Source organism: Bombus vosnesenskii, unplaced genomic scaffold (genome assembly GCF_011952255.1).
Source record: "Bombus vosnesenskii isolate JDL3184/JDL3185 unplaced genomic scaffold, Bvos_JDL3184-5_v1.1 scf7180000014579, whole genome shotgun sequence".
NCBI lineage: Eukaryota > Metazoa > Arthropoda > Insecta > Hymenoptera > Apidae > Bombus > Bombus vosnesenskii.
The window spans coordinates 809196-836999 of record NW_022883531.1 but is presented as its reverse complement, the minus strand read 5'-3'; the positions used below and the strand labels follow the sequence as shown (position 1 = coordinate 836999).

Here is a 27804-nt window from a genome sequence, read left to right as displayed (position 1 = left end):
TTTTATGGATGGGGGGCGAAAGGTGCAACACTGGTTCCGTGACATGTGTGTATATGTATATCGAAAAACGAGCTTTATTCGCCCAACGACTATATTACAATTTTATTATACAGTAAACATTTAAAATAGAATAAAACGATAACGTTGAACATCGACCGTTTTTTGAATCTCTCTGTTCGTTTCTTCGGTTTTTAGAAATCAGGCAGCGGGTCGAATCGAATCATCTCGTAATAATAATAATCATAATAATCACGATAATAATAATGATAATAATATGCGGGGTTGTGGCGATATAATTCATTAGAATTTAAATCCCTTCGGTGTGTTTTAATAGAGACTGGCAATCGTTCGAATACGATCGATTTCGATAAATTGGGTGTGCAATCGTCGCCATACCGCGCGCCTTTATATGCTCTGTTTTTTTTATCCTTTTTTTTATCGTATCTTTTGTTTGCTGGGGAGGATCATGTATGTGTGTTTTGTTTTTTTTTGTGTGTGCGCGTGTGTATGTGTGTAACAATGATTCAATGACTTCGTTCACGCAAACACTTACAACGTAGAATCGCGTAGTCGCAAGAACGTTCTTAAGACTCTTGTTTCTACGTCTTTTTTCTTCTTCTTCTTCTTCTTCTTCTCTCTCTCTCTCTCTCTGTATTTTTGTTACTGTGTTTCTTTTCCTATTCTTCTTTTAGATTTATTTAGTTATTATTTGATCGGGAAAGGCAGCGTAATTATTCGAACACGAGATGTTGATACACGTTTTTTCATATTTTTCTCTTTTGTTTAATTGTTCTCTCGTTCTATATAGACAAGGGATGTTGCTCTCTCTCTCTCTCTTTCTTTTTATGGTTATCAGTTTCGCTTTTGGTGAAATTCCACACAGCCCCTCGTGCATGTTTGCTTTCTTACGTATATACATGTATATATAGAATATGTATATATAGAATATATATAATTTGCTTTTAACGATTGTTTTTATCTCTACAATTTACATTGGCGAGTCGAGCGACTCGAGAAAATCGTATGCACCGATGCAACGAGACGGTTTACATTGGCATTTAAACAAACAATTACAAAGAAAAAAGAAAGAAAGAAAAAAGACTCAACGACGGTTAATTTAACAAACGGGAACAGAAACGTACTCAAATTATGTCGTTCATTTTTCATTCGTTTCTTCGCCGCAGAAATTACTCTTTCGTAATATTTCGTGATCGTATGCCATAAAGCAGCGGTTCGTCACGGATCGTCAAACGGGAACGAGAAATATTTAATCGTCTAATTTGCACAATGTACCTAGAACGAGTTGTTCGATAAATAATTTCGTATCTCTGAGGGAGAAACGCACGACGAAACGAGTTTTCTTTCATTCTGATTTTCGTAACGCGTGTGTTCAAATTGGATTTTTGGTCAAAGTGCGTTCACCGGAGAAAAAGCGAGGGAAAAGAGAGAAACCGCTCGTGCTTCACGCAGTTTCGGTCGCAGAGAAGCGAGATTACGAGATCGCAATAGTGGTAGCACAATTTTTTGCATATTTTCTTATTTTTTGTAGCTTTTTTTTTGCACGATTCTTGCTGGTGCCACATCGTTGTGTGCGTCCAAGCACCAGCCCGATATCTTTCACGTTTTTCTATTTAGTTGTCACAGAGTAATTTACCTAAGATTAGAGGTATATTTAGCCTCGACCCACTCGAGAATGCCCTGCCAATTGTTTTTTCTTATCGCAGCTAAGTCGGTTCGAGCAAACGAAACGATCGAACGTATCGGTATATCAATATCGTTTTACACAAAACGAAATATGTATATGGACATAGCATGTTCCTTTCTTTGTGCTTTCTAAATACATGATAATACAAAGTTTGAGTTAATTTTCAGGCAAAACATTTATGGCAATTATCGTTCTCTTCTACCGAATATAACCATGTGATTTGGCGTATTGCCGTAAATAGTTATAGAAATAATATGATAATTATTTTTCCATCTTTCTCTCTAGTATCTCGAACAATTCGTTTAAAACTGGCATCATTTTCTTCCATTGTTGATATGTGATTAAATGCATAGTAAGAAGTTATTGGTAAGGTACAAAGAAACAACGAGTAAGAACTATGTAGTTTAACGTTGCGCTTCTTAAATCGGTAAAATCTTCGTTTGTAACCTAATCTCGTTCCTACTTGGAAAAACGATTAGACTGATACGTAAGTAAATCGTAGTAAACAGAGTATCGTGGTACCGAAGAGTTAATACACAAAGCATCGAACTGTTGACTCGAAGCTCGATTTTTTTTCTGTGTTAGATCACCCGCTTTTGCTCGTAATAATCGTTCGAATCATTGTAAAAAATTCTATCGTCGAACCAATGATCCGTAAATGCTTAAAAAATTTAAGCCGTAAAAAATCATCTGGAATACCAACTCCACTCTTCCTCTTGTCCGTAAAGGGACAAAAATTCGAAACGAGTTACAGCTATTATAAAACCTCGTGCCTTGCTGTTTTAATATCGTTTTACAAAAAAGGATAAAGAAACAGTTGAAAAAGTTTTAAAAGATTACAAGTTTCGCAAAAGTTTCGTAATTAGGAAATTCTATTTAGAAGTAGCATTCGATCGAAGAATTTCTCGTCGTTTAGAAATTATACTCTCGGGATTTATAACGCACGTAAATTATCCGAAAGATGTCATCTGAATTTTGTAACCATTACGGACAAAGAACCCTCCGCTACCGGGTCAGAATTCTGCTGAAAATTTCTGAACCCTTAAATACACGGCACGTACCACCTCTGTATTCAGGTACAACTTCGTATTCCCCCGCACCTACGTCCAGGATTCACATATACTCCCGAATCTTACGTATTTTAGCACTGAACGATTTTAACTTCGATTCGATCTCGCGTTTTTATACTCATTTTTTAAATACTCAGAGCTGGCTTAACGTCCAGGTACATATCATTTTGCACCTAGCTTTAATAAAAACGTATCATTTTAGAGTAAATTCTAGGCCTTCGCGCGTGGCACAAGCAAAACTTCAACTTTAACAACTTAGCGACCTTCTTTGTACCTTTTGTCTACAATTTCTTCTCATTCGAGCACCGCGTCCGTGACAGAGCATCTTACACGTGCACTTCCCTTTGTTTTAGCCGTTTATCTCTTAGGCGCGTGACGTTTTCAGCCATGTTATTTATTTATTTATTTTCTCTTTGTTCTTAAACTCGGGACATTATCTTCTTGTTTTTGTTATATACGATTCGGAACTGTGCTGCTACGTGTTCATGTATTGAATTTACTAACGTCTCTTCACTGGCTTGTAACCATTCGATTCGAGTCACGTGTGAGTTACGAGTTCGTCGATATTTCTAGTCCTTAACTACACTTGAAAGATGTCACCGGTGGCACGGGGTGCGATGTTCGTTTCGAAGATGGACGTTGTCGAGGTCGTGACGGGAGTCATTTCACCGAATCTGGTCGCGTTCACGTTGGTTGTCGTAATGGCTGTCGTTTTCGCTGGTGTTTCTTCGGTCATGTCCGTTGCGGTCGGCACCTGCTAGTGTACCCCAACGTTTCAATGCGGGACTGAGAATTATTTGGGATTTAAGTAGCTTTAGGGTAGCTTTAAAATTCAGATCGCTAAATACAGGGGGATAAATCGCGGAAGAAGAATTATAATTGTCAGACGTCTAAATTAATTTAGCTTCAGCTTGAAACACTTTTTTCAATACCGAATAGCTTGGCAGGCAATTGCGTTATAATCGGTAAATTATAAATTCTTACGTTATAAGTTGTAATGTAAGTTAGCGTCGAAAGGATCAACTAGGTACTGAACGAATCGACGCACCTAATGTTCCTATAAAATACCTCGTTATAAAACACTTCCTTTCCTTCCTCCACGGATGGCAACAGCTCGTCCATAGAGTGCGGAGTTCTAGGACTAGGCGTAGGGGCGATCTGTTGCTGTTGTTGCTGCTGTTGTTCCCGCTGTTTGGCCAGCCTGAGTTCCTGCAACGCCTGTCGTTGCTCCTTCTCGTTTCTCTCCTTTTCGAGTCGTCGAGCGCTATAACTACGGGCCGAGGACGTCGAACTGTGAACCGACGTTAAGCTAGGGCGACGAGAACCTATCGAGGAAACAATGGGTAAAATTTTATTCTAGAAGTCGGGACAGAGAATTATATTTCCAATCCCAACCCGCCCCCTGCCGTCACCCGGCTGTTCCCTTCCGCTACGCTAAGAGTCAATTAGCTAGGCTTAGAGATCAATCAGAAATACGAAATCTAATTGCGACTGCTCGGCTAATACCAGCGTGACTCTCGGCCTCTGTAAAACGTTTCTATCAATATTCGGCTATACATATAGGAGCAGTACGTAGTTACTGGTGCTGGTCGTCGAATCAACGAGATCCCTCGGTCGCTAGCTAATTATTCGTACATGGGAGTATGCAAGCTCGATGGTCGCATCAGCTGATTTCTTTAATTTTACAGGTTCGTCGAACGTAGAAGCTTTTGACGCTCTGTGCTGTGATTATTTTCGGGGAAGCCGATAGGGAAAAGAGACTCGAAATTAGGATTCCGCGCGAGACAGGCGAATTTCAAAGAGAGTTGCGAACAGGAATTAAGTTTGTAGAAAGTGGATAAGGATCAGAAGGAAAACGAACGGATGCGAAATGTTTTTTGCCTGTTGATCGAAGAACTTTGGGATTTTGACTTTTCGGTGTTCGAGTGACTGTGCAAATTGTCATCGTGTAGATATTGTCCATCGACAGCGAGCATTGCATGGTGTTATGTAACGTAAGAGGAATAACAAGCGGCCTTTTTCAGCATGAAGCAAGCACGTACGAAAGCGAACGCTCACAATCTTTCCTCCACGTTTGCGTTTTTGAATTGCTAACACGGTGAACATTTTCTGCACTGTACGATGTTTTGATCGTGTAGTTTCGTGTAGTTTCGTGTAGTTTCGTGTAATTTCGAGTGGATGTCGAAGCAAACAAAATATACGCAGCGCGTTATTAATAATTCCAAACAAATTCTTGATCCTCGTTAGGAATTTAATTTCGCGAAATTATTACGTGAACGTAAGAGCCGTATGTACGTGTACGTGTACACAGGGATGCGAATATGCTTGTGAGCTGTTTAAGTGTTTTTAATTCACGGAGCTTGTTAGCGGTTCTTATTGATTGACGACGCGTACAAAAGGCGACAGAAAATGCAGCCAGACAGAGAAAGAGTAACAGTTATACGCGTGCATCCTGTTGCATATAGAGAAGCTTCGTTCGAGATGTGTACGTCTGTCCTTCGATTTCTAGCAAGCGCATTCAGCATTTATAAAATCCGTGCACAATTATTTCCACTTTTTTTTCAAAACACATAGATCATTCTTTTAATGTAATCGATCCTTTATCGAAGCAACTTTTGATCGTCGTCGAAACTTGTAAAATCGATCTTTAAAAACACACATAGAAGCGAGAAAGCAACGAACAGGCAAATAGAAGACGAATATACTATATATTTTTTTCATTTTATTCCTTAGCGTTCGTTCTCGTTACAGCTGTTGACAAAAAAAGAAAAGAAAAATAAGCGGCGACTTTTTTAAAGCTCAGCAAATAAAATGAAGCAGCGGAAAAACGTAGCAGCGGAAGAACGTAGCAGCGGTAAAACGTAGCAGATGAAAAACGTAGCAGGCTTAATTAGAAAATTTAATCTTTTCCCGTTTCCCCACCACTCGATTGTGCGTAGTGAAAAAAAAGTAGATGCGTTCGTTAAAAATTCGGCGCGTTTAAGTCAAAATTGGTAGAAGAAGCTGACCCCTCGCATGCGAACCGGTACTGTACTTCTTTTTTTATTTTGCGTGCGTGTGCGGCGAGCTAGCTAGTGCGTAAAGATTTCGTGTCTCTCTATGTCTTACCAGAGAACGTTCGTTCGTTAACGAGCAACGAAATCGGCCGCTGCCATCTTGCTATCTCGTAACACACTCGTGCAGCGCTTTATATTATATTGGATACACATTAGAATCACATTTCACGTGACAATGTAGCATTTGTGTTTGATTCACGATATAAATATGCCACACGTATGTGTACGTGGTTTTTCTTATCGGTAAATTATTCTTTTTTATCTATTCGGGATGAGTGTGTAAGATACGACTTAGGAGGAGTGATACATATACGCAAATATTGTTCTTTTGTTTTTTTTTTTTGCTTTTGTAATTTTGGGATTATCCGGATCGGTTGTACTGTCACGGCCATTGTTTGGCGAACAGAACGCAATTCGAATAAAAATTCCAACATTCTAACCGTGGGAAAACAACAGAGAAAGAAGGGTGAGTTGTTCGTGTCCAGGAGGATAAAACGTGATCGGAGTTCGCGTTTCCCTCGTTCCTTTAAGCCTCGTCGTAATATCGATTTCGCTTCGGTGTAATCAAAGATCGTTACATAAGAGTCAATATAGGACAACGAGACGAATAATGGAACGCAGTGAACGCGAGAGGGAAGCTGGATAATCAGGGTGCTAAATATCAATAACAACGACTACGACACAACAGCGACAACGGTATGGCACGACTCAAAGCACCACCACCATCTTCTTCTTCGTCATCGTTGTCGCCCGCTTGAGAGGCGACTCGTGCAGAATAGAATGCGAAAAAATGGTGAGAGAAGGACAAGAAATAAAATGACGATAGATTCGTGTAGAAAACAGACAAAAGAAATTAGAATTAAGAAGGTGATCGTTATAGAATTAGGAAAGATATTCGTGATTACACGTGGTCAATCGCTTTAGCTTCTTTCCAAAGCTAAATTTTTTATGTCTACGTCAAAATTCGCGAAACACTCTACGATCAACACTTTGAGGTCGTATCGAGCTCAGACGTGGGTGTCTTGTAATCGGAATTAATTTTCATCGAAGAAATATTAATAATATAATCAAACGGAATGTCCAAATAATCAAAATAAAATTCAACCATACTACTATTTGGTACACTGACTCGTATCAATAATTGAATATTACGATGCATTAGACATTGTCGTTGGATATATTCGTTCTTAAAAGTTAAACGCTCGAGTGTTCTTTACTAACGTACTTGGCAGAGATGTACATCTTATTTACCTATATAACGCGCATATTTTTTCTAGATAAGAAATAATACACTATAATGCGCGAACAAAATGTTCGTTAGTTCAATATGATATAAAATCAGAAATGTTCTTTAGTGTCTGAGAATTGTCGTATGATTGAAACGATAAAAGAGCAGACATACAACCGCAAAGGGTTAAACCTTAAACGAATGACGAAAGAAAGAGGACGGGGCGATTCGAACGAGTCGAAGAAGAAGAAGAAGAAGTAGAAGAAGAAAAAGAAAAAGAAGAAGAAGAAGAAGAGGAAGAGGAAGAAAAATACGTAGAAATAGAAGACACACAGATGGTGTAGAGAATGTGAGAGACGCGGACAGATAAAAGTGAGAATAGAAGACAGAAAAGGATAGTTAGAAAGAGATCGTTGATCGTCTACCGAGGCCGTCGGACGATCCCTCAGCTACGTCGCTAAGGGTACGTCGATGCTTGTTTCCGCCTTTGGTCGCCTGCAGGTGACACGATATAAGCAAGATGGCGGCGGCACGTGCCGCACCTGCTCTCGACGCTGGTACCAGTGGACCACGGCTACCACCACTACTTGGCCTCCTCGAGAACGCGTAGGTCAAAGGTCCCCCTGTGCTGCTCCTCTGACTGGAGCGCGAGGATGGTCGGCCACCGTGAAGCGTCAGTGGGATACCTGTTGGGTCGTTTTCGTTAAGAATAATATTTCCTATGGGAATTTGGACTCTTCTGTCGTTCTGAATTTGAATCTTAATCGCCTAACTCCTTTGATATACAATTTTTTTCGGCCTAATGAAAATTGTTTCGCTATGGAGTAAAGAGCCCGTATGTTCGACATTATGATACTATACAGAATACAACTACATGTTTTCGTAGGTATTCAAATATTTTATTTGAGCGAGTGACTGTTTGTATCTTGATCGTCGATCCTCTAAACGAGTACTCACCTGTGTCGCTAGAAAACAACATGGGCGGCGCGTGATTGGCGTTGGCATAGTGCCGTGGCCTTGAGTATCTCGCACGACTGAATAACTTGAGCACGAAGCATATCATCGCTGTGAATACCGCTATTCCCGATGCTATGCAGAGCAGGGTAGGAATATCGGTCGTTATCAGCACAAGATCTGCCAACAGATTACAACGCTATGTTTCAATTCTGAACTTGGGTTCTTTAGAAGTGTGTGCACGCTTACAAAAACCATTCTACGCGACGTTGATTCGTATCTCGGCTGTATCAGTGCATACAACGATTGGTCACCGAATTAGAACTAAGTGCATGCAGAAAATTCACTTTTCGAACTACGATGCTATAATTTGTCATAAATAGCAAATTGTCCTTGATAGCATATAAATCGTTACCGTTTAAATTGTAATACGAATATGAAAGAGAACAGGAAACTAGAATCTATGTCGTATATGTATGTAATGAAGATTCTTTTCCTCGTAATAAGATATTTCACGCATGAAAATCGGGTCCGGTTCACTTTGGCAATGATGTAATCAGTGTGACAATAAGTTGGCACGGTGTACCTTCGGCGCAGAACACTTTCTTGTTAGGCCTGGATAGGGCGACCCTATGGTAACCTTGTTCGCAGTCGCACACAGCATTGTGCTGCACCTGGGTGCAGGTCGAGTGTTGATCCGCAAAAGTGCAAGTCGCGCGATAGAAACATTGCTCCCCGAGTCTTTTAGCTGGAAAACCGGTTACTTGTTACTTGTTTCGTCGTTGTTTTTATGAAAACGCGATACGTTTTCGATCTTCCACGTGCGATGATAATACCAATATGTCGAAATTATTCCACGCGATACAGTGTTCTTAGATAAAAACAAAATCAAATATGCTATTTAACGAACGAGAAAGAAGTACACGAATAAATGGTCAACGATTGATTTTCTTTAAATTCGAAGAAATAAGTATCGAAGCGACGAGTTTAGAATTAACCGCACTATTCAAAAATAGAAGGAAAATTACACAAGAAAAATAGGCATCCAATTGATTGTCATCAAACTTAAAGAAACGCGTCGAAGCAACGAATCGAGTTGTCGAATAATCGTCGCGAGATGAAGACGAGAACCACGTAAAATATTGTCGTTCGGATTAGACAGAATAATCCACGTTTATTTTCTCCACTTTAGCGGCCTGCGTTACCGCGGTAATTCTCGCTATCGGAACGATCTACTTGAAGGAGAAAATAACATGGAATCGGGTGTGAAACGAGCTACGTACGTTTGGCACATCCTTTGGTAGGCCCAAGACGAACTGGATAGAATTTTTCGCACTCGCAGAAACCAGTGACTGTGTCGCAGAACACGTGCTGCAGTTCCGGATTGCACGAGACATCGCACGGCGAGCCCAGGTACTGCCCCTTCGCTGAAAACAGACGAAATCGATAGCATACCGGATTATCTACGACGTTTCTCAATAGTAGATGAAATATGTAGGTTGTTTCCTTAAATAGCGTGCGCTATTGTTCCAGACGACTATCGCATCGTGCTTTTCTCCGTCCAAACTTCAGAATCCCATTGATCGCACGGTAGAATTCAGTTTTATTCAATTTCAATCATCTTGCGACCAAGTCGTGTTTTCCTATCGCCACAAAATTTGTTTGATTCGAAAAGGATGTGAAACGATCGTCGTTACTTGTAAAAGATCGCCTTCTTTTTCTCTTTACTTGAAACTAGCGCGAGATCGACACATAGAACATTCAATTGTCACAAAAATTGAGACACGCGACTTTGCAGCAGGGATAACAATCATTTTTCACAGATAGCTACGTGCCACGGCTACCTTAGTGGTAACATTTTTGCAGAAGAAGGTCCATTCATTCCGAAGAGTGCTCTCAGTTATTTTCGTTATTGTCACTGTTGCTTCGGTCTCCAATGGAGGTATCGTTCTTCTTTCAACTATTATTCCCGGTTTCGATACGCGTCTTTGTTCTGCTTTTGACGTGCAGCCTAAGCGTGTTGTCACAGGCGTCTGTTTGTCGAGCCACGAATGCGCATACATTCTGAACGATTAACGAAGCAAAGAAGCCATTGTTACACACTCTATCCAGGCCACTTTCTCGCATCAAAAGATGTTTGATATCTGGTGCGCTTTTGTAAACGATGTCGGGACTGCGTCGATTTTCCAATGATTCTATATATCGTGGTTCTAAATTCGTGGCGCAAGAAAAGTCAAGGAGATTTTGTGGCTCGAAATATGACGAGAATCAAGAACGACGAAATCGCGTCGAAGGCCTCATTTTTTAAAATTGTGTTTCAAACTTGTGAATTTAGGGTCATCACGGTGTGTAATTCTAACACGAAACGGTGAAATATTCGGCTATAAATTCACGATAATTTTATGCATGGATGAATTATATTATTCTATTAGCCGTTAACCGAATGATTAATAAAACTTGTTTTCATGCAAGAAAAACTGACGGGGAAAATTAGCAGGGCATATTTCCTTGGGATAATTGCGCCGTTTGTGTCAGGTTACCAGGCGCGGGCACTGAGCCAGACAAGTATCGATTTCCCCTTAATTATCGCGTTATATCATTATTAAATGTATCATGGCATGGGTCAGGTTTAAGGAGGAAACATAACGATGATCAGCTACGTTGGCAAACGTTCAGAAACACACGCTAAACCGCGGGATATCGTGTCACGTTCTCGCGTGTACCCTAATTAACTTTCCATCGAGGGCGCACGGGATGGTGCAACGGAGAACATCTTACGTACGAGTTTTCGCCTAGAAATAGGTTTCTTCGTTCCTAGTCCAGAGCTCGCGTTTGCCCTGATCGATCGATCGTTCGAACTGCAGATGAATGGGAGGAGGTCGAGCCCGGCTGTGTCGCGTAAATAACGGAGCACGCAGAATTATGCTTTTTGACCTGATTCAGGAAGTTCACGACGCGCGATCATTAGGCTAGGATTCGCCAATGTGTGTGTGAGTGTTTTTACCGCTCATCGAGCTCTACTCCAGAGCGGAGATTTCCTGCGAATGTCGTCGAGGAAACAAGAGCGAGTGACGCACCATACTTCTCCTTCTTTAACGTCTTTCCCCTTCTGTCGTTCCTCCTTCTCTGCGTTACGTGTCACGGGCTGAAGGGAGCGGAGAAGAAGGAGAAACAGAGATCTTTTTGAAATCTCACGCAGCTGCAGGCAGTGTGCAAACTCCCACATGCAGACATTGAGAGAGCTTGCAGCATCCATTAAAATCAATACCGGCAGAGTGGTTGGCGCGAAAATCAAGAGGGACTAGTTTCTTCTTGCCCTTGCATCTATGCGCAGGCGCACTCGCGAATTTCCACGCGAAATATTTTGTTTTCCTTTATTTTTATTACTCTCTTCGACTTTGATGCTTTCCCACGATTATCAATGCGATTTCTACGAGATGCGTCACAACTTGGGATTCGATGAATACGAGAAAACATTGACACGATCTTACGATCAGTTAGAATATCGTCTGTCGTATCAGAAGATTTGTACACGATCGCAAGTTCGGTGATTGGATTCGGAGAAGAACGAGGAAAGTATCGCTGAACTTAGCAGTTTGTAACACTTACCATCTGCCTTCTCGTTAGATTTAACGAGGTAGAATTTAGAGGTAGACAAGGGTTACTTATCGTCTGACAAAGGCAAAACGTCTAGATGACGATAACAATGACAGTAACAAGTGTTTGCACCCTGGCTGAAGATTCTGGAGCAAAGTGTTTGCACGCTCGTACAGAGCATGCGCGAAGAAGGCGAGGCAAGAATCCCGTGGCACACGCGTTTCTTCGATCGTCCTTGTTTCATGAGAAAAGTAACGTAACGATCCTTCAATGAGAACCATCATATCGATCCGAAGAAGGACTAAATATCGAAACACATACCGATCGATTTGAGACGAAACGTAACAGGATCGGTGGGAATCATTTTCTAAGTAGTATATGATTATCTAATAGTAACTTTTGTACCGATCAACGATCGATGCATCGAATCGTGAGACTGTTCGCGTTATTAAGTCTCTCGCTAATTCCTGTTGCTCGTCCTCTCTCCCGTTCCACTACACCACTTGTCGTCAAAGACTCGTTACGAACATCGTCCTCCATATCGCCTATCAACGTATCAAACTGCAAAATCCAAGCAGAAGTCCCTAACTCGATATCTCGTAATATCACCAGTCTCAGAGAACTCGACGTTCTCACCAGTCTTACCAGTTTCGTTAGAATCGTAACACCGTGCCGCGTCGAATTAACGATATCGAGCATTCACGGTTTCTGGTCCACGGGTGGAACACTCACCCGCAGTGATGTTGTGCTCGAAGTAGTCCTGGTCGTCGTCATACACGTCGTCGTCGTCGTCGTCGTCGTCGTAGCTGGATCCGCGCACGTCATCACCTGCCAGTAATCTGCGGGTCAGGCGATCCGGGCGCGTGTCGCAGCTGCAGCCGGATACCAGGAAAACGAAGCAGATGAGAAGCAGGAGCCAGGAACGGCAGCAGGTCAGTCTCAGGGCGGAGGGAAGTGCGCTCATCGCCCCCGCGGCGCGAGTCAACCCCCGAAACCGACCACCGGCGGCGCATCGACATCCTTCCCCGTCGCCTGCCCTCCCCCTCCCCCCTCCCACCCTCCTGCACGCCCTCTCGCCCTCGACGCCTCTGACAAGCGCCTTATATCGCGTCGAACCGTCTGTAAAACACCTTGGTCACGACAACACCAGCGGCTCACCTCGACTCCGACACACGTACTATTCGAACACGCGTCGTTTTTCTCGTTATCTTTGCCTCTGTCTTCGGCAGCGGTAACTCGTAGGCAGCAGCAGCACGACCGACGACGGCGACTGTCTGACTGTCGGCAGAGTACCACCGCGGTTTTCGGTTCCGTGCTCCCCCGTTCACTGACGCCTTCCTTCCGCTAGCCGGTCGACCACCGCGACTGCAGCTGCGCGATGCCACCCGTTGACCCCTTCCTTTCTCCTCCCTTTGTGCCGCGTCGATCGAGATCAGGGCTGCTCCGTCCTCTCGTCGTCGCCCAACCTCCAGCTATCAGGGGGTGAAGGATTATTGGTTTGTTACCTTTCCAGCCGGCTACCTTGAAACCAACGCGATTTGAATTATACGTATGCGATCGTGCGCGCCGATACTTCGGTTAGTCCACTGCCGTCCGGCTACCTAGTTCTCAGCATTGTGCATCGTATTGGTTTTGGAGGGTGGTCGCTCTTTGCAGGTCAGGATCTGAAAGAATGTCGATCTCGATTGCTTCGATTATGTACAGTGTGTATGTACGTTTCGCGATCGTTTTCGTTCGACGATGTTTTCCACGTTGACGTTGACGGTATATCTACATGATCATATGGAAGGCGTAATGGAGGATCGTGGATCGTATTGGGAATCATTTGGCTTCGTTCGACGTCGCTGTAGGATATTGGTATGGTTAATCGAGTACAGCTTTCTTCTTTTCTTTTGTAGAACGTTTTCGTATATTTAATACAAAAGGTAGCGTTTCAAGTATTAATACTATCGTCATAGGTGTTCCGTTTTTCACGCGATGATATCGTACACCTCCTGAAGATTGTACATCGCCTGTATATCTTCTTATCCTCCGAGAACTTACTAGGAGAAAATTCTCGTTCAAATACCGATTCGTACTTTGTTCGTTCTAATTTATCCCAGTGTCGTTCACGATTGCATCGTGACTTTCATCTTCCGAAATGAGACATTCGTTTGCTTCGTGTGTGATAGTTTCTTGATACAAATCATTTTGCACGATGGCTGAAGAAAACAGAAACAAAAAGATTAAACAAAGAAATCACGTTGCTTATCGCGTTATTACTTTATTATTAATTCTTATCGTAATACCTGCGCGCGTCTTCATTTTCCGTTGTCTACGAATGAAGAAATACGCTGCCGTTGTTGCGATCGCTATTATTACGATCGTAATTGCTGTTAATGTTCCAACCATCCTGGACACTGTGTTAGTGCTGCTGTGATACATAGATAGGTAGCACGGCGATTCTTGAAATAGAACATACAACTATGCAATAGAGAATTTTCGATATAAAATTAGAGTTTCCTACGAAAGTGTTTGAATCTCTATAGAAACTTCGTATGAATTACGTGTATCATATAAGTTTGTATATTTGTTTCTGTGTTTCACGTTATATAATTTGTATAGTCTTTGTGTTATATAAAATATTTCCAAGTACGATCAGTATTGCTATAAGACGCAATTATCGTGATTATATTAGCAAAATATGAAACAAATCTCGAATTAGATTATTCGACGCAAGTTACAGCGTGTGACAGTGGACAGTGGATTCACGTAATTGTGAAAGATATAAAGCTTTTCTACTATAGGGGAACAGTCATATTTTGGCAATAGCGAATATATTAAGAAAATACCTCTTTCGACAAAGCAACCAATCGTCGATGGACCATGGTCGGAGGTTATAGTAAAGCAGAAACTTTTGTTGCCCTCTGTGTCGTTGCATTGGTAGCAATACGGTGCGTAATGTCTGGCATCCATTTGCGTGCTATTCGTCTCATTGTGGACCGTGAGTCTATGAACATTTTTCTTTTAAAAGTTCATTAAATCTGTACTTCAATGCAAAACAAATTCGTATTACCATTATACTCACCGATTGACGGTCTTATCGTCGAAATCCATTACTAAAATGCACACAGTGGGTTGGTCACAATCCCACCCTGTCCATCCGTAAGAACATTCACACGGTTCCTCGTCCTTCACGCATACTCCATGACCTTTGCAAACGCGTGTACACGGCTTAACGCAGGTACCATTCGCACTCAATTCAAAGCCAACATCGCATCGACACTCGTTTGGCGCCACGCATTTTCCGTTCTCGCAGCTATTTTCGCAAAATGCTACGCACGAGCCTTCGGATTCCTTGACGAAACCTTCTAAACACTGGCATACATGTGGCGCAACGCAGATACCGTTTTCACAGGAGGAACAGATTGGCATGCACCGATTATCCGACGATCGTGTGTAGTTGTCATTGCAAGTGCAGAAATTCGGCGCCGTGCATTTACCATGTTTGCAACTTGGTTCGCAGATAGGTTCACAGGCTGATATATAACCATCTGTGATTTTGTCTAGGACCTATATATATAGAAAGGATATGACAAAACAGTGAAAAACTTTTATGCGCACAAATGTCGGATAAGTCTTATTTTCCAAGCTAGGAACAATTTAATTTCGCACTAGAGATGCCTGTACACACGCAACCCACTGTACATCAGCGTATGCATTTGAGCAACCGGCAGGGACCAAAATCTGGATTCTAAAGCTCCTAGTTAAAAAGACACGAATCGAAAGATTACAGTTGTACTCACTTCGTTTTCCTTCACGTTCGTATCGATCGTTCGATATCCATCGAAGCAACTGCAAGTGTCCGGTGCCACGCATGTTCCGCCAGGTTCACAAGGAATCTTGCAAAACGGTACGCACGTTCGTTCCTCTTCCTCGAACCAGTAACCCTCCGTGCAGTTGCAAACTCCTGGCGCGGTGCACGTTCCGTTTCCGCAAGGTTTCTCGCAAATTGGCTCGCACACGTGCTTCATCGTGTCATCTCCGCTAACTTGATAGCCGTCGTGGCAAGAACAGGTGTCAGGTGCTGTGCAGGTTCCATTTACGCAAGCCTTTTCGCACATGGGCTCGCAAACATACTTGGAATCGTTCAATAATCCGTAACCTGGGTCGCAGCTGCAGACTTCCGGGGCGATACAAGTTCCATTCACGCAGGATTCGCTACAGATTGGTTCACAGTCCTTGGCCTCGTTCTGTTGGTATCCTGGGTTGCATGTACAATTGTTTGGTGCCGTGCAATTGCCGTATTTACAAGGTTGCTCGCACTTGGGCGTGCAGGTGAACATATCCATAAGTTCGTAACCATCGTTGCAAGTGCAAACGTCCGGCGCTGTGCACTTGCCATTTTCACATGGCATTTTACAAATCGGCTTGCACAGTAAATCGGATAGCTCGTAGCCTGGATTGCAGACGCAATGGTTCGGCCCCACGCAACGAGCATTTAGCTGTTCGCAATTTTGCTGGCAAATTGGTTGACAGTGCAAATTGTCAGCGGACAATTCGTAGCCAGTGTTGCACATGCATTTATTAGGAGATTGGCAAACGCCGTTCTTGCAGTTCCCCTCGCATACTGGCTCGCACGCGAACGATACATACTGCTGTCTAAATCCTTCTTCGCATTCGCACGTATTTGGTTTTACGCATTTTGCGTTGATGCAAGGAACCGAGCATACTGGCACGCAGACGTTGTCGTTTTTCACGTAGCCGTTGCAGCACGTTTTCTCAGTCACCCAAGTGGTTCTGTACTGAAAACCAGAAGAGATTGATGCTAAGCTGTAATAGCGATTCTCATCGATAGACTGTGCATATTTATGCATTTGTGACATGTAGATAATATCTTTATTGCTTCGCTTACGGATTACAAGGCATTGTGCGTCTTTGGTTTGTTTCGGTCTCAATTACTATCTAATACTTGGTTATTACTATATTACATATCGCACATCCGCTTCCTATTAGCGATTTAATAGGAAACAGCCATCTTCTATTATCCACATTACAACACATCCTTAATAGGCATTAATATATATATATATATATATAAAAGTAAAGTGCATATTATTATATTTGAAGACAACAGGAAAACAACATGATCGCAGCTTCTACTTTTTACAAGTAGTTTTGAGATTCATCGTGCTATCGATCAATCTTATATTACCAAAATTTTTCGTACAATTGGTTTTAGAGCTAAGCATATTTTCCCCTTATTAGGAGTAATTGTTTCATCCCCTCAAAATTTTGATTGACTGGCAAATTAGGAATTAAAAGAATTAAAGATACAGAGTGTATCACAGGTAAGGAAACAGTCACTGGACGTTCGTGACTTTGAACCTTCCCTGTTCCATACCTCGCTCCTGTAGTTTGTTCGAGTCTTAATCACATAAAAAAGTCCCCATTTCCGAGCCTTGTACGTTTCCGTATACGGCACGAATCGTTCTTCCCTCCGACTGAAACAAAAAAGTTCCTTTGCCATTCGTTTGCAATCTTGTACGATCTTCTTGTACGGCAGATCTCCATTCATCTGAATTTCATTTATTGGAATGAAATCTTGGTTAATGCCCGATCAATTGAACTTTTGCCACTTAAAATCAATCATTTCTATCGTGTGAACGAAAAATGATAGATAGGTTATATGAATTGCAATTATACAAACTGTTTGTCCAATAAGTTTCAATAAACGCAGTTCAACCGTACACCGAAGAATATGGTAGTTTCTATGTTACCTGAATCTCACGATGCACTCATGGTCCGAATCATCCAACTCGTTTTTAGGTTGCCTGGTCGACCACGACGACATCATTACACCTGTTATAAGGATAGAGTTTATAAAGATTATACCACCAATGTATCTCATATTTCTCGTCTTTTCGTTCATACGAGCAATTTGCTACTGAAACTGATGCTAAATGCTGCAATTGATGGGCTCGACTTCTTTTATCTGTTTCGCGTTATCGACAGGATGCTCGATATCGCGGAGGTTCAGACAATTTTGTCGTCAGAGTTGATCGAGTTACACAGAGGATCCTTCGTCACAAATGTTAACCAACCGTGGGCAACCTGGCTTGTTTATGTCTGAAGTGAAATTTCATTTTTAAATATCTTGGAAAAAGGGGGAGGGTGGGAAGGAGATCCAGGTTCCATTGCCTAAAGAAGTAGGCACTAATTCTTCGAATCAACGAGAATTTGGTTCAAGTAAGTTTGTTCTAGAACAGCAAGCAATAAAAATTTCTCTTGTGCTGTAAACAACTCAGGTTGCCTACGAAAGGTGCAAAAGATATGCTTTCCCACGGAAGGTTAATAGAATTTTTGCTTTATCTCTTCGTTGATATGTATAAACATGGGGGAAAGTAATAATACACATATGTATCTTATAGATTTGCGGAATTACCACTTCTTAGCTGACTATATCTTTGTATAAAAATAATAAGCATATATATTTCTGCTCGTTTACTTTATCGGTAGTTACAACGATAATATCAGGTCGTTAAACGAAAAATAAATTTAGTATATAAAGGCGATTAAACGCATTCTGCATTCCGTTTAACACTAGAACTACCACACCAGCCAAATTGACTGGTTTTACAATTTTATTTTAAAATTCCTACTTCGTGTTATATTTTTTTCCGCAATGATGTAATGACTTTCGCAACGATAACTAAAAGAATAATACAATGAATTTTATTTTGCTTTTATGTATTAAAATTGAAAATAATTTTGTATCAAGGCTATTTATACCAAAACCAGTCAAAATGACTGGTACGTGTCGAAGTGTAAAAGGGTCCTGCAGTCTGTTTATCGAACCCCAATTAACTCGTCTCGTACAATTTCCCACACGTTTTTAAAATTTTTACTGCGTATCATTCAATATGACGACATCAGTTATCAGGAAAATTCCGGATCGATCGCTAGATCGCTAGATGCTAACATTAGAAATACCACACCAGTCAAAACGACTGGTTCTACAATTTTATAAATATGTCAACTCTCGTTTAGGGATCATGGTCTCAGCTGGATTAATAATACCAAAAATATACTACATAACATGGAATTCCTTCTGTAAGAACGTAATAAATCGAAAAATATAAAATATTCTATTATTACGTATTTTTTAAAGACATGTCATTTTGACTGGTTGTGATAGAAATAGCGTCGTGTTAACTATCGGTAGTTCTAGTGTTAGAAAACTTTTTAATGCACGAATTTTCTCAAAAGAGGTTACGAATGAAGTTTCTAAATTCTAGATCTGGTAGCCTTTATAAATTTTAAGCAACGAAACAAATTATTATTTCGAAAAGTGAGAGGGATTGAGTTAGGTTGAAACTTAGCCTAATGGAATGTGACAAACGTTTTATTTATAAAATATATTTTAGATGCATCGATGTAGTAGCTTAACAAAGAGGTGAAACGATGAATACAGTTCGTCTTCCAGTTACAGGCTGCTATTCTCTTCAGGAATTAAAGATGTTTGTCCCCGGGACGACGTTGCTGGCGTATTATCTGCGTTTGCAAACGACAATTCAAAAGTTGCGTTTTTAGAGACTCTTATTTGGAAACTTTGATGACGTAGCGATACATTAATTACCAGAAGAAATTTTCTTTTTCAAGCTCGTTCGTATCAACGCGTAGATTATAGCGGCGCTACCAGTAATCACCGTAGCACCCACGATTCCAGATATCGATGCGTAACTTAGGCCTTTTGTGCGTGTTGCGTACACTCGATAACAGCTGGAATCTACAATGTAGTGTCCCAATTAAAAAAATGTAAGAGATAGAATTGGCACGAAAGATTCGTGTAAAGCGATAACGAATCGACAAAGAAGATTATTTAATTGATTAATTCGTAACAAAGTTAATTATCATTACTGATATTCGTAACGAAATTTGTAATCTCTGAAAAGTAATTAGAAGCTTGTTCTGTAGAAGCTTGTAATTAGAAGCTTGTGTGTAGAAGAAAGTTGTTCATTTATAGTTGTACCGATCAGACAGGAGATCGTATCATCCTCTGTGTTGTTCTCGTACTTTCCAAAGCACAAAGTCTTGTTATTGATTTTGTCTAAACAATCGTGGTGACACATTGGACTATTTTCAACTACGTAAGCGATCGTGTTGTTTACATCGTACTCGATGTTCGATCTGCAATGAAAAGAACATAAAAATATACAAAATGCACATAATGTACAAAAATATTATGTAAAAGTTTTCAATACTTACGCGTTTAAGCGTTCGCTTGTGTGGTTCATCGTCGCGATACAAAATCGTGTTTCCCCACAGTCTATCCCATCCCATCCGTAATAACAGTGGCAGTTTCTGTTATTGACATCGCAAACTCCATGGTCGTTGCAATTATTCTTACACGCGCTGACACAGTCGTTACCATCGTTTGAATTATCAGTATCTGTTTTCACAAAACCAGCGTTGCATCGACAATCACCGGGTGCTACGCATACTCCATTGAAACAACTCTTGCAGTACGGTTCGCAGACGCTCCGATTTTCTCTTTCCATTAAAACGAAACCTTCGTCACATTCGCAGACTTCAGGCTGCACGCAGGTTCCATTGTTGCAAAATTCGCAGAATGGCTGACAGTGACCTTCTGCGTCTTCCGCGTAACCCGCGTAGCAAGTGCACTCGTTCGGAGATGCGCAGGTACCGTTCCCGCAGTCAAAGTCGCAAACAGGTTCACAGGTAAACGCAGTCTCGTTACCCATCGATTCATAACCTTCTTTGCATTTGCAGCTATCTGGTGCAACGCAGATCCCATTAACACCGCACGATACCGTGCATACAGGTTCGCAAACGTTCGGAACGTCCCACGATAGACTGTAACCTTCTTTGCAATTGCATTTCTCTGGTGCGCTGCAGAACCCATTCTCACAAGGTTGTGTACAAACAGGTTCGCAAACATTTGAATTATTCTTCGAGGGTCGATAGCCTGGTTCGCACGTGCACTCGTTTGGACGAGTACAATATCCGTTGACACAGTCTTCCTTGCAGATCGGTCCACAAGCATTGAAGTTATTTTCCAGTTGCTGGTACCCTACTAGACACTTGCATTTGTTGGGTTCGCTGCAGAATCCATTGAAGCACAAGCGGTCGCAAACAGGTTCGCAGATGGTACTAGAATTGTGTGAGAATTTGTAACCAGAATTGCAGGCGCATATCCCAGGAGCACCGCAGTACCCGTTGATACACGGCTCTGTACACACAGGCTCGCACACGGTCCGGTTTTTTTTCGAGTATCCATCGTTGCAAGCGCATTCGTTAGGTCTAACGCAAGTTCCAAAGTGACATTCTTCTTCGCACGTCGGTTCACAGACGAAGGGGTCGTCTGCGGTTAGATGGTAGCCGTCTACGCAAGCACATATGTTGTGGCCGATACAGTGTCCGTATTGGCAAGGCTTTTCGCAGATAGGTACACAATGATTCGCTGTGTGAGGTTTATAGCCTGGGTTACATTTGCATGTATCTGGATAACTGCAGTACCCATTCACGCAACCTCCTTCGCAGACAGGCTCACAAACGTTCCCCTTAGTTTTTGATTTTGCGTAACCAGGATGACAGTTACATTCATTTGGCGCACTGCAGTATCCGTTTACGCAGGTCTGCTCGCAGATAGGTATACAGGCCGATTTATTGGCGAAGAATTCCGTATGCTAAAAACAGAAGCACTTCTTCTGTCGTATTTCTTCACACTTTGAATATTTTCGTTTGATTTATTTCATTAAAATATTTGTTCCTTTTTACCGATATTGAATAAATTTCAAAAATCAACATTCTACTGTAATTATCAACGTAGATTCAGAATTTTCTTCGAACTTTCACGTAACAATTCAAGAATTTATTTTACACTTACCATTATGTAACTCCTATTATCAAATCGATAGCCCTCGAGGCAAGTGCAGATGTTAGGAGCGGTGCACTCTCCGTACGGTGCGCAAGGAATTTCGCAAAATGGCACGCACAGGTGTTTCGAGTTCTCGTCTGTTTGTACGTAGCCATCGTGACAAGTGCAGGTATTAGGACCCGTACACTTGCCGTTCACGCAAATTTTCTCGCAGACTGGCTCGCAGGTGTAGGTCGAATTATCCAGTAACTTGTAACCTTTGTTACAAGTGCAACGTTCCGGTGCTCCACAAAAGCCATTTACGCACGGCTTACTGCAGATCGGCTGGCAGTCCTTAATACCCTGGTGTTGGTATCCCGGATTGCACTCGCACTTGTACGGAGTCATGCATTTTCCATTTTCACAGTCAGGACAAAATGGTTCGCAAACATGTTTGTTTGCTGTAGACAAAACGTAGTCCGTGTAACACTGACAAAAGTGATTGTTACCGTACGCATCCTCGACGCAATAGCCATTCGTGCATTCAGGAGAGCAGATAGGGTAGCATTCGTCGAGTTTCATTTCATACGTAGGGCAGCACATTTTCTCAATACGATAGTCGGTGTAATACTAGAAATATTTTTTAAGCGTGTACATTTTTGTCTTATCAGTTTGTAATACGTACATAGATGGGGCGTTTTTATGCAGGTAGAATCTTACGATCATGATCATCTCTTATGAGAGAATTTAAAGATGTAGAAATACACAGAGCGTTCCAAATTGTTTCATTAACGAGGTATTGGCTATGAGATATAAATATTCCAAGCACATACTATACTCGTTATAATCTATATACTACGTGAAATAAATCTTTGCTTACTCGTATACACAAAAATATGAATTCGCATAAATATCGCCAGTCTACTAATTTCGACGAAAATGGAAATTCTTCGCGTAGAATCAAATGGTTTACCTCTTTTCTGTATTTCCATCGGTATTTTGTTTCGTAAAAAATTGCCCATTTATTGACTCGATAACTCTCTCTGTATGAGACGTTCCGTGTCGCTCTGAAACTAAGAAGTACAATGACGATTAAATCGATTTGTTCGTTATTTCAAAGACAAGGCGAATATACCTGACTAATTTGTCACAACGTGAATGGCTTCTACTGTATAGATCCGGCTCGACTTCGCTTACTTGGAGAAAAATAGCGAGAAGTATGACGTAAAGAAATGTCATTTTCAGATTTGTCTCGTTCTGACGCGTTCTGTATTAATGAATGAACGATACTAAAGCATTCGTTCTCTGCAGTGTTTCATATCCTATACAATATGAAACGAAACAGGATGTTCAGAGATATCTCTCTCTCTAACTAATCACCAAGAATTCGCAAAGCTATATGTCACTCCGTTTCCGTATATATCTGTTTTATTCACAAATAATCGTACAAAGATTAAAAGACACTGTACAATCGAAGGCTAGTGCCGAGGACATTCTCGAATCGCTGCTTCGTATCAACTACGACACATGCATACATTTGCAATCATACAGTTCGGTATACAGTAAGATTTACTACGCGTTTGTTATCGAGGTAGATACTCTATAAGCGAGCAAATGGTCGACTGTTATTTCGCTCGAGTCCGCTTATTTCTTAGATACCTCAAAGATACGAGTGAGAAACATTGAGTGTGAGCGAAATGGTCTCGCCTAATGACCATCTTCTAATCGCCCATCATCCGTGTAACTCGGATTTATTCAAATATGGTCATATTTGGTATGACCTTCGTTGGAAAAGTCTTCGATGGTTGCTACAATAATTCCACTATTATAATATAAATTAAACAATTAGAAAATTTTATTTCTCATAGCTTGATAATTGGTATAGAAAATCTGCGCGAATGAAAAAACGCTTCTATTAACCGAGGATCGTACATACTTTACTCGGATATATCTGTGACTATACGGCACACAACGAAGAAATAGAACGAAGAAACAAATTAAACGGGGACGCATCTCTGCCTGCCCTTGACGCCAGCTTCTTTTCTGTAACCAGGATTGCAGATGCACATGTTTGGCGCCGTACAAACGCCATTATGGCATCCACCCATGCATACTGGTACGCATCTTGTTCGAGTGACGTCGGAAGGACTCAAGGTGTAGCCACGTCTGCACGTGCACTGATTAATGCCGGTGCAATCTCCGTTCAGGCACGGCAGTTCGCACATAGCCTCTCCCGTGGTGCCCCTTTGGGGAATGCATCTTCCAGTGTCGGGATCGACTATGTATCCAAAGTTGCAGACGCAACGATTGGGACCAACGCAACTACCGTTTGGCCCACAGTCGGGTTGGCACTGTGACTGGGTTGGCTGTAAGTCAGGACACCTTCCGGTGACAGGATCGACGGGCATTCCGTAGTTGCAGATGCACATGTCAGGACCGGCGCAAAAGCCGTTGATGCCACAACCGTTTCTGCATTCGAAGGAATTGGACAACGGAATGCATCTCCTGGTATCTGGGTCCAAGCGGTATCCTAGGTTACACGAGCATCTGTTGCGACCTACGCACCTGGCGTTTGGACCGCAATCGAACTGACAATCAGAGACTTTCGACTCGGACTGCGTGTTGACGCATCTGCCATTGGAATCGTGGGAATAGCCAAGGTTACACTTGCAAACGCCTGGTGTAACGCATACGCCATTCGCACAGTCTTGTGGACAATCCGGGACACAGTTCCTATTGCTATCTAGTACGTAACCTGGACTACAATTACAGATTCCAGGGGCTACACATTCGCCATTGATGCAACCTTGAACACACTCCGGAACGCATTTGTTGGTTGAGTCGAGGGTAAAGCCTGGTATACATTTACAGACACCTGGAGATACGCATTCGCCGTTGGTGCAACCCTGAGGACACTCCGGAACGCATTTGTTGGTTAAGTCGAGGGTAAAGCCTTGTATACATTTACAGACACCTGGAGATACGCATTCGCCATTGGTGCAACCCTGAGGACAGTCTGGAACGCATCTGTTGGTGGAATCGAGGGTAAAGCCTGGTTTACATCTACAGACACTGGGTGCGATGCATTCTCCGTTGATGCAGCCTTGAGGACACTCTGGAACGCATCTGTTGGTCGAATCGAGCGTAAAGCCTGGTTTACATTTACAGACATTGGGCGCGATGCATTCGCCATTGGAGCAACCAGAAGGACAGCTGGGCACACAGGACTCCGTATCACCCGAAGGATTAATGTACCTGTAAAGAAACAATTCGCTGGTTTACGAGTCTCGCACACGCTAGCCTTGGCAATACGTTTGCTAATAACATTCAACCATTTGAAATCTTCAAGTTTGTTAATTTACCCTTCGTGACAAGTGCACACTCCAGGAGCAGTGCATTCTCCGTTGCGACAACCATTTTCGCAAACGGGTACGCACTCTTTGCCCTCGATCCCAGTGAAACCTTCGGGCGAGGGTTGAATCACGTATCCTTCTCTACATCTGCATACTCGAGGTGCCACACACTCGCCATTTTTACAGCCACCGGGACAGATAGGCTTGCAGTTGCCGTTTTCTTCTTCGTAGCCCAATTTACAAGTGCACACGTTCGGCGAGAAGCAATAAGCGTCCTTTTGGCATGGTTGTTCGCAAGAGGGCACGCAGACGCCCTTCTGTGCAATCCAGCCTGGAGAACAGGTGCATACGTTTGGTCCGGTGCATTCTCCACCTAAACATCCATCGATGCAGCTAGGATTGCAATCGCCGGAAGTGGAGCTACGTTCGTAGCCGTCGCAACAATCCAGAATCGTGATCCATCCACCTTTCTAATGGTAAAAAGGAAAGGAATATACAATGAGAGTATTTGAACGCTTATCATAGAAGATTTTTATATCCATATTGTGTGTGTGTGTGTGTGTGTGTGTGTGTGCGTGTGTGTGAATCGAAAACTCATTGAGGAATATACTATGATATAGTTTACTCTAACGTTAAGAAATATCTCAAGTTCGAACAAAATATCAAAAAATTGTTACTGGTACGCACGATCTTTTATCTCGATTTTATACTACGCGTATTTCAAAATATTACAAATCTTTTTTATCTGGTAAAATACGAAGGGTCGCAGCAGGATTAAGTATTTTTGGAATATTTCTATTGCCTACAGAGATATAAACTATGAGATATAATAAGAGACGTTCGAAAGATCAAAGTTCTACCGTGCTATGGCTGAAGATGAAAGGATAGAATTTCATAAAAAAGAAAAAAAAAAGAAACGTGTCACTGGGAAATATGGATATGTGTTAAACTTTTGGAGCTACTGTGAGGTATATTTACCGTGCCTTCTTGCGGCGTCGAAGGAAGTGTGTTGTGAGGGAACTGACCCGTGGCGTTCAATGCTAACGCATCCGCGTAGCTGAAAAGAAGCAAAGAAAATGAACGAATTCAGTGGGCGTCGTGGCGATAACCAGGGTTAAACGTCGCGTCGTGCTTGTTGCATATTTGCATCGTTGCGATTCAACGCGGAAAAGCATCCGTCGTTTTCGTTATCGAATTTTCTCGTTCCACTCACCGTATCCTCTTGTAGCAAAGTCCAGCCTGCACGGTGCTGTTCAAGACAGAATTCGGTCGATCGTGGTGAACGTGACGGCCCTTGACACCTTCGATCGCCAAGGTGTCAGATACCAACAATGTCCAAAGAACCGAACTGACGAACAACGTTTTGTACATGTTGAATGCGCGAGCACCAATGGATTACTGGTTTCTTATTTTCTCGATGCGCAGGATTACATCTCTTCTGATAACGTTTCGGGGTCACCGCGGTGCCACGGCGTCTCTTTCGATTGCGTAGCTGTTCGTAGAAGTGTTTATGAACTGACAGCATTCGTGTGTCGAAATTCAGCGAATTATACGCCCCTCCTCCCGCTCATCGAGATTTTTAAAAATCATCGAAGGTAGTGGAAAGCCAGCTATACAAAGTGTAAAAATAGGTGTGTATTTATAAGCGAACTGCGGATATTTACGCGTCTATAGAAAATTTAAAGATGCAAGAATGCACAGAATACACGTAACATCAAAAACATACATGAGATGATCAAAGTAGAATAGTCGCTGCAATATTTAGCGGGTGAAATAAATCTTTGTATACTCGTGTTCGTAAAAATACGGATCTGCATAAATATTTGCAGTTTATTTAAAAGAAAGTTACAAGTTAGAAATAATCCAAGTTCACCCTAACGATACGCTGACATAGGCCAGTGAGTTAACTGACGAACCTTTTTCTTTGTTTCGCCCGCATTTCCAGTTTTTCACTCTGAGGAAGCAAACGATAATAGAATTTCGATCGTTATATTTAATTTTCCACTAGAGTGAGAATAATGAAATGTGAGTAAAATAGAGAAAAAGATTCGTCAGCTGATTCATTGGTACACGCAGATATATTTTTTAGCGTGTAAAACTAAATGACTTAGAACTTGAGAAATAGACCAGGAAGTTTCTTCACTGTCTTGATATCTAAAATAATGTTTCATAAATATCGTTCACTCGCTCTTTTTGTGCACCCTGTATATCGTTCCGATTTATCATAATTATTTCCATTTTTTTATCGCATTTAAAAAAACATTTCCGGACTCTAATTAAAAATTCATTCGTAGAAATTGGTAACCGTTTCCTTTAATTATTATTATGAATAACGAGATTCGTTTCTATCGATTAAAAAGGTCAATAGTAGAACGGAGTGAAAAAATCGGAAACACGTGAGAGTGAAAACCAGATTCGTTTGGATTTCCGTATACGGATTCTCCGAATTATACATATTTTTGAAACTCGCTTTTTAAAATCACATAGCCCAGCCTCGTTATAATGTTAATCAAATTTTCAAGTTGTACGCTTTTTATTATCATTATGTTTTTCGTATAACAAGCATAATATATTCATAAAAGGTGTCTATAAGTACTTGATTACTTTCGTCAGCCACTGTATACGAACAACGCGCGAAGCTTGTATATTGCCAGTTTATATAATCCATCGATACTGTTGCTTCAAAGAGGATGCAGTGCACGAACGAGATAAAACGAGTAAGCGGGAGAGACGGTATGATGCTGTCCTATTTAAAGTACGATAAAATGGATGTTATGACTCGTGTTGTGATAATTCGTAAACGATCCACCGTAATTGACCAGGAGCAAGGATAGTAATTATATAAAAAAGAGCACACTTTATTAATCCGATATCAATTATCCATGCAGCAGAATTTTTATTTCGTCTGCGATAGTTTCGTCATAGCCTTACAATTGAATTTTTCGGTATTACGTAATCTAAACTCGATGCAAACCTAAAAAA

The 27804-nt window shown here is 41.6% G+C and overlaps 3 protein-coding genes across 6 annotated transcripts; all 3 read right to left on the bottom strand.

Moving 5' to 3' along the window:
- Positions 1-52: 52 nt before the first annotated feature.
- LOC117240229 lies at positions 53-12965 on the bottom strand. Of its 4 annotated transcripts, none has more exons than XM_033506196.1 (7): positions 12343-12964; positions 9297-9440; positions 8600-8761; positions 8017-8193; positions 7485-7745; positions 3844-4100; positions 53-3532 (listed from the first exon to the last, which is right to left on the bottom strand). In XM_033506196.1, the coding sequence occupies exons 1-7, from the start codon at positions 12572-12574 to the stop codon at positions 3356-3358; spliced, it is 1410 nt and encodes a 469-aa protein (XP_033362087.1). In that variant the 5' UTR covers positions 12575-12964; the 3' UTR covers positions 53-3355. The 4 variants fall into 4 exon arrangements, with proteins under 4 accessions (XP_033362087.1, XP_033362088.1, XP_033362089.1 ...); XM_033506197.1 differs by having other exon boundaries at positions 53-3529; XM_033506198.1 differs by having other exon boundaries at positions 7602-7745.
- A 458-nt stretch (positions 12966-13423) lies between these two features.
- On the bottom strand, positions 13424-22772 carry LOC117240169. The gene is made up of 13 exons (XM_033506068.1): positions 22605-22772; positions 22443-22542; positions 21500-22099; positions 19858-21299; positions 19622-19779; positions 19224-19378; positions 17370-17533; positions 16994-17093; positions 15396-16394; positions 14678-15162; positions 14442-14599; positions 13899-14054; positions 13424-13811 (listed from the first exon to the last, which is right to left on the bottom strand). The coding sequence occupies exons 1-13, from the start codon at positions 22706-22708 to the stop codon at positions 13699-13701; spliced, it is 4734 nt and encodes a 1577-aa protein (XP_033361959.1). The 5' UTR covers positions 22709-22772; the 3' UTR covers positions 13424-13698.
- A 107-nt stretch (positions 22773-22879) lies between these two features.
- Positions 22880-26255, bottom strand: LOC117240225 (tenascin-like). The gene is made up of 4 exons (XM_033506190.1): positions 26036-26255; positions 25801-25879; positions 24832-25292; positions 22880-24724 (listed from the first exon to the last, which is right to left on the bottom strand). The coding sequence occupies exons 1-4, from the start codon at positions 26191-26193 to the stop codon at positions 23467-23469; spliced, it is 1956 nt and encodes a 651-aa protein (XP_033362081.1). The 5' UTR covers positions 26194-26255; the 3' UTR covers positions 22880-23466.
- Between the last annotated feature and the right edge of the window lie 1549 nt (positions 26256-27804).

Excerpts from the sequence above, each read along its gene's own strand:
- LOC117240229 (XM_033506196.1), bottom strand. The coding sequence starts at position 12,574 with ATGAGCGCACTTCCCTCCGCCCTGAGACTGACCTGCTGCCGTTCCTGG. Across the intron at positions 8,194-8,599 it reads GAAAGTGTTCTGCGCCGAAG|ATCTTGTGCTGATAACGACC; the intron begins GTACACCGTGCC and ends ATCTGTTGGCAG. Across the intron at positions 7,746-8,016 it reads GTTGTTTTCTAGCGACACAG|GTATCCCACTGACGCTTCAC; the intron begins GTGAGTACTCGT and ends ACGACCCAACAG.
- LOC117240169 (XM_033506068.1), bottom strand. The coding sequence starts at position 22,708 with ATGACATTTCTTTACGTCATACTTCTCGCTATTTTTCTCCAAGTAAGC. Across the intron at positions 19,780-19,857 it reads ACAAGCGAACGCTTAAACGC|ATCGAACATCGAGTACGATG; the intron begins GTAAGTATTGAA and ends TTTTCATTGCAG. Across the intron at positions 19,379-19,621 it reads TACGATCTCCTGTCTGATCG|ATTCCAGCTGTTATCGAGTG; the intron begins GTACAACTATAA and ends ACTACATTGTAG.
- LOC117240225 (XM_033506190.1), bottom strand. The coding sequence starts at position 26,193 with ATGTACAAAACGTTGTTCGTCAGTTCGGTTCTTTGGACATTGTTGGTA. Across the intron at positions 25,293-25,800 it reads CGACGCCGCAAGAAGGCACG|AAAGGTGGATGGATCACGAT; the intron begins GTAAATATACCT and ends TTTTACCATTAG. Across the intron at positions 24,725-24,831 it reads GTGTGCACTTGTCACGAAGG|GTACATTAATCCTTCGGGTG; the intron begins GTAAATTAACAA and ends GTTTCTTTACAG.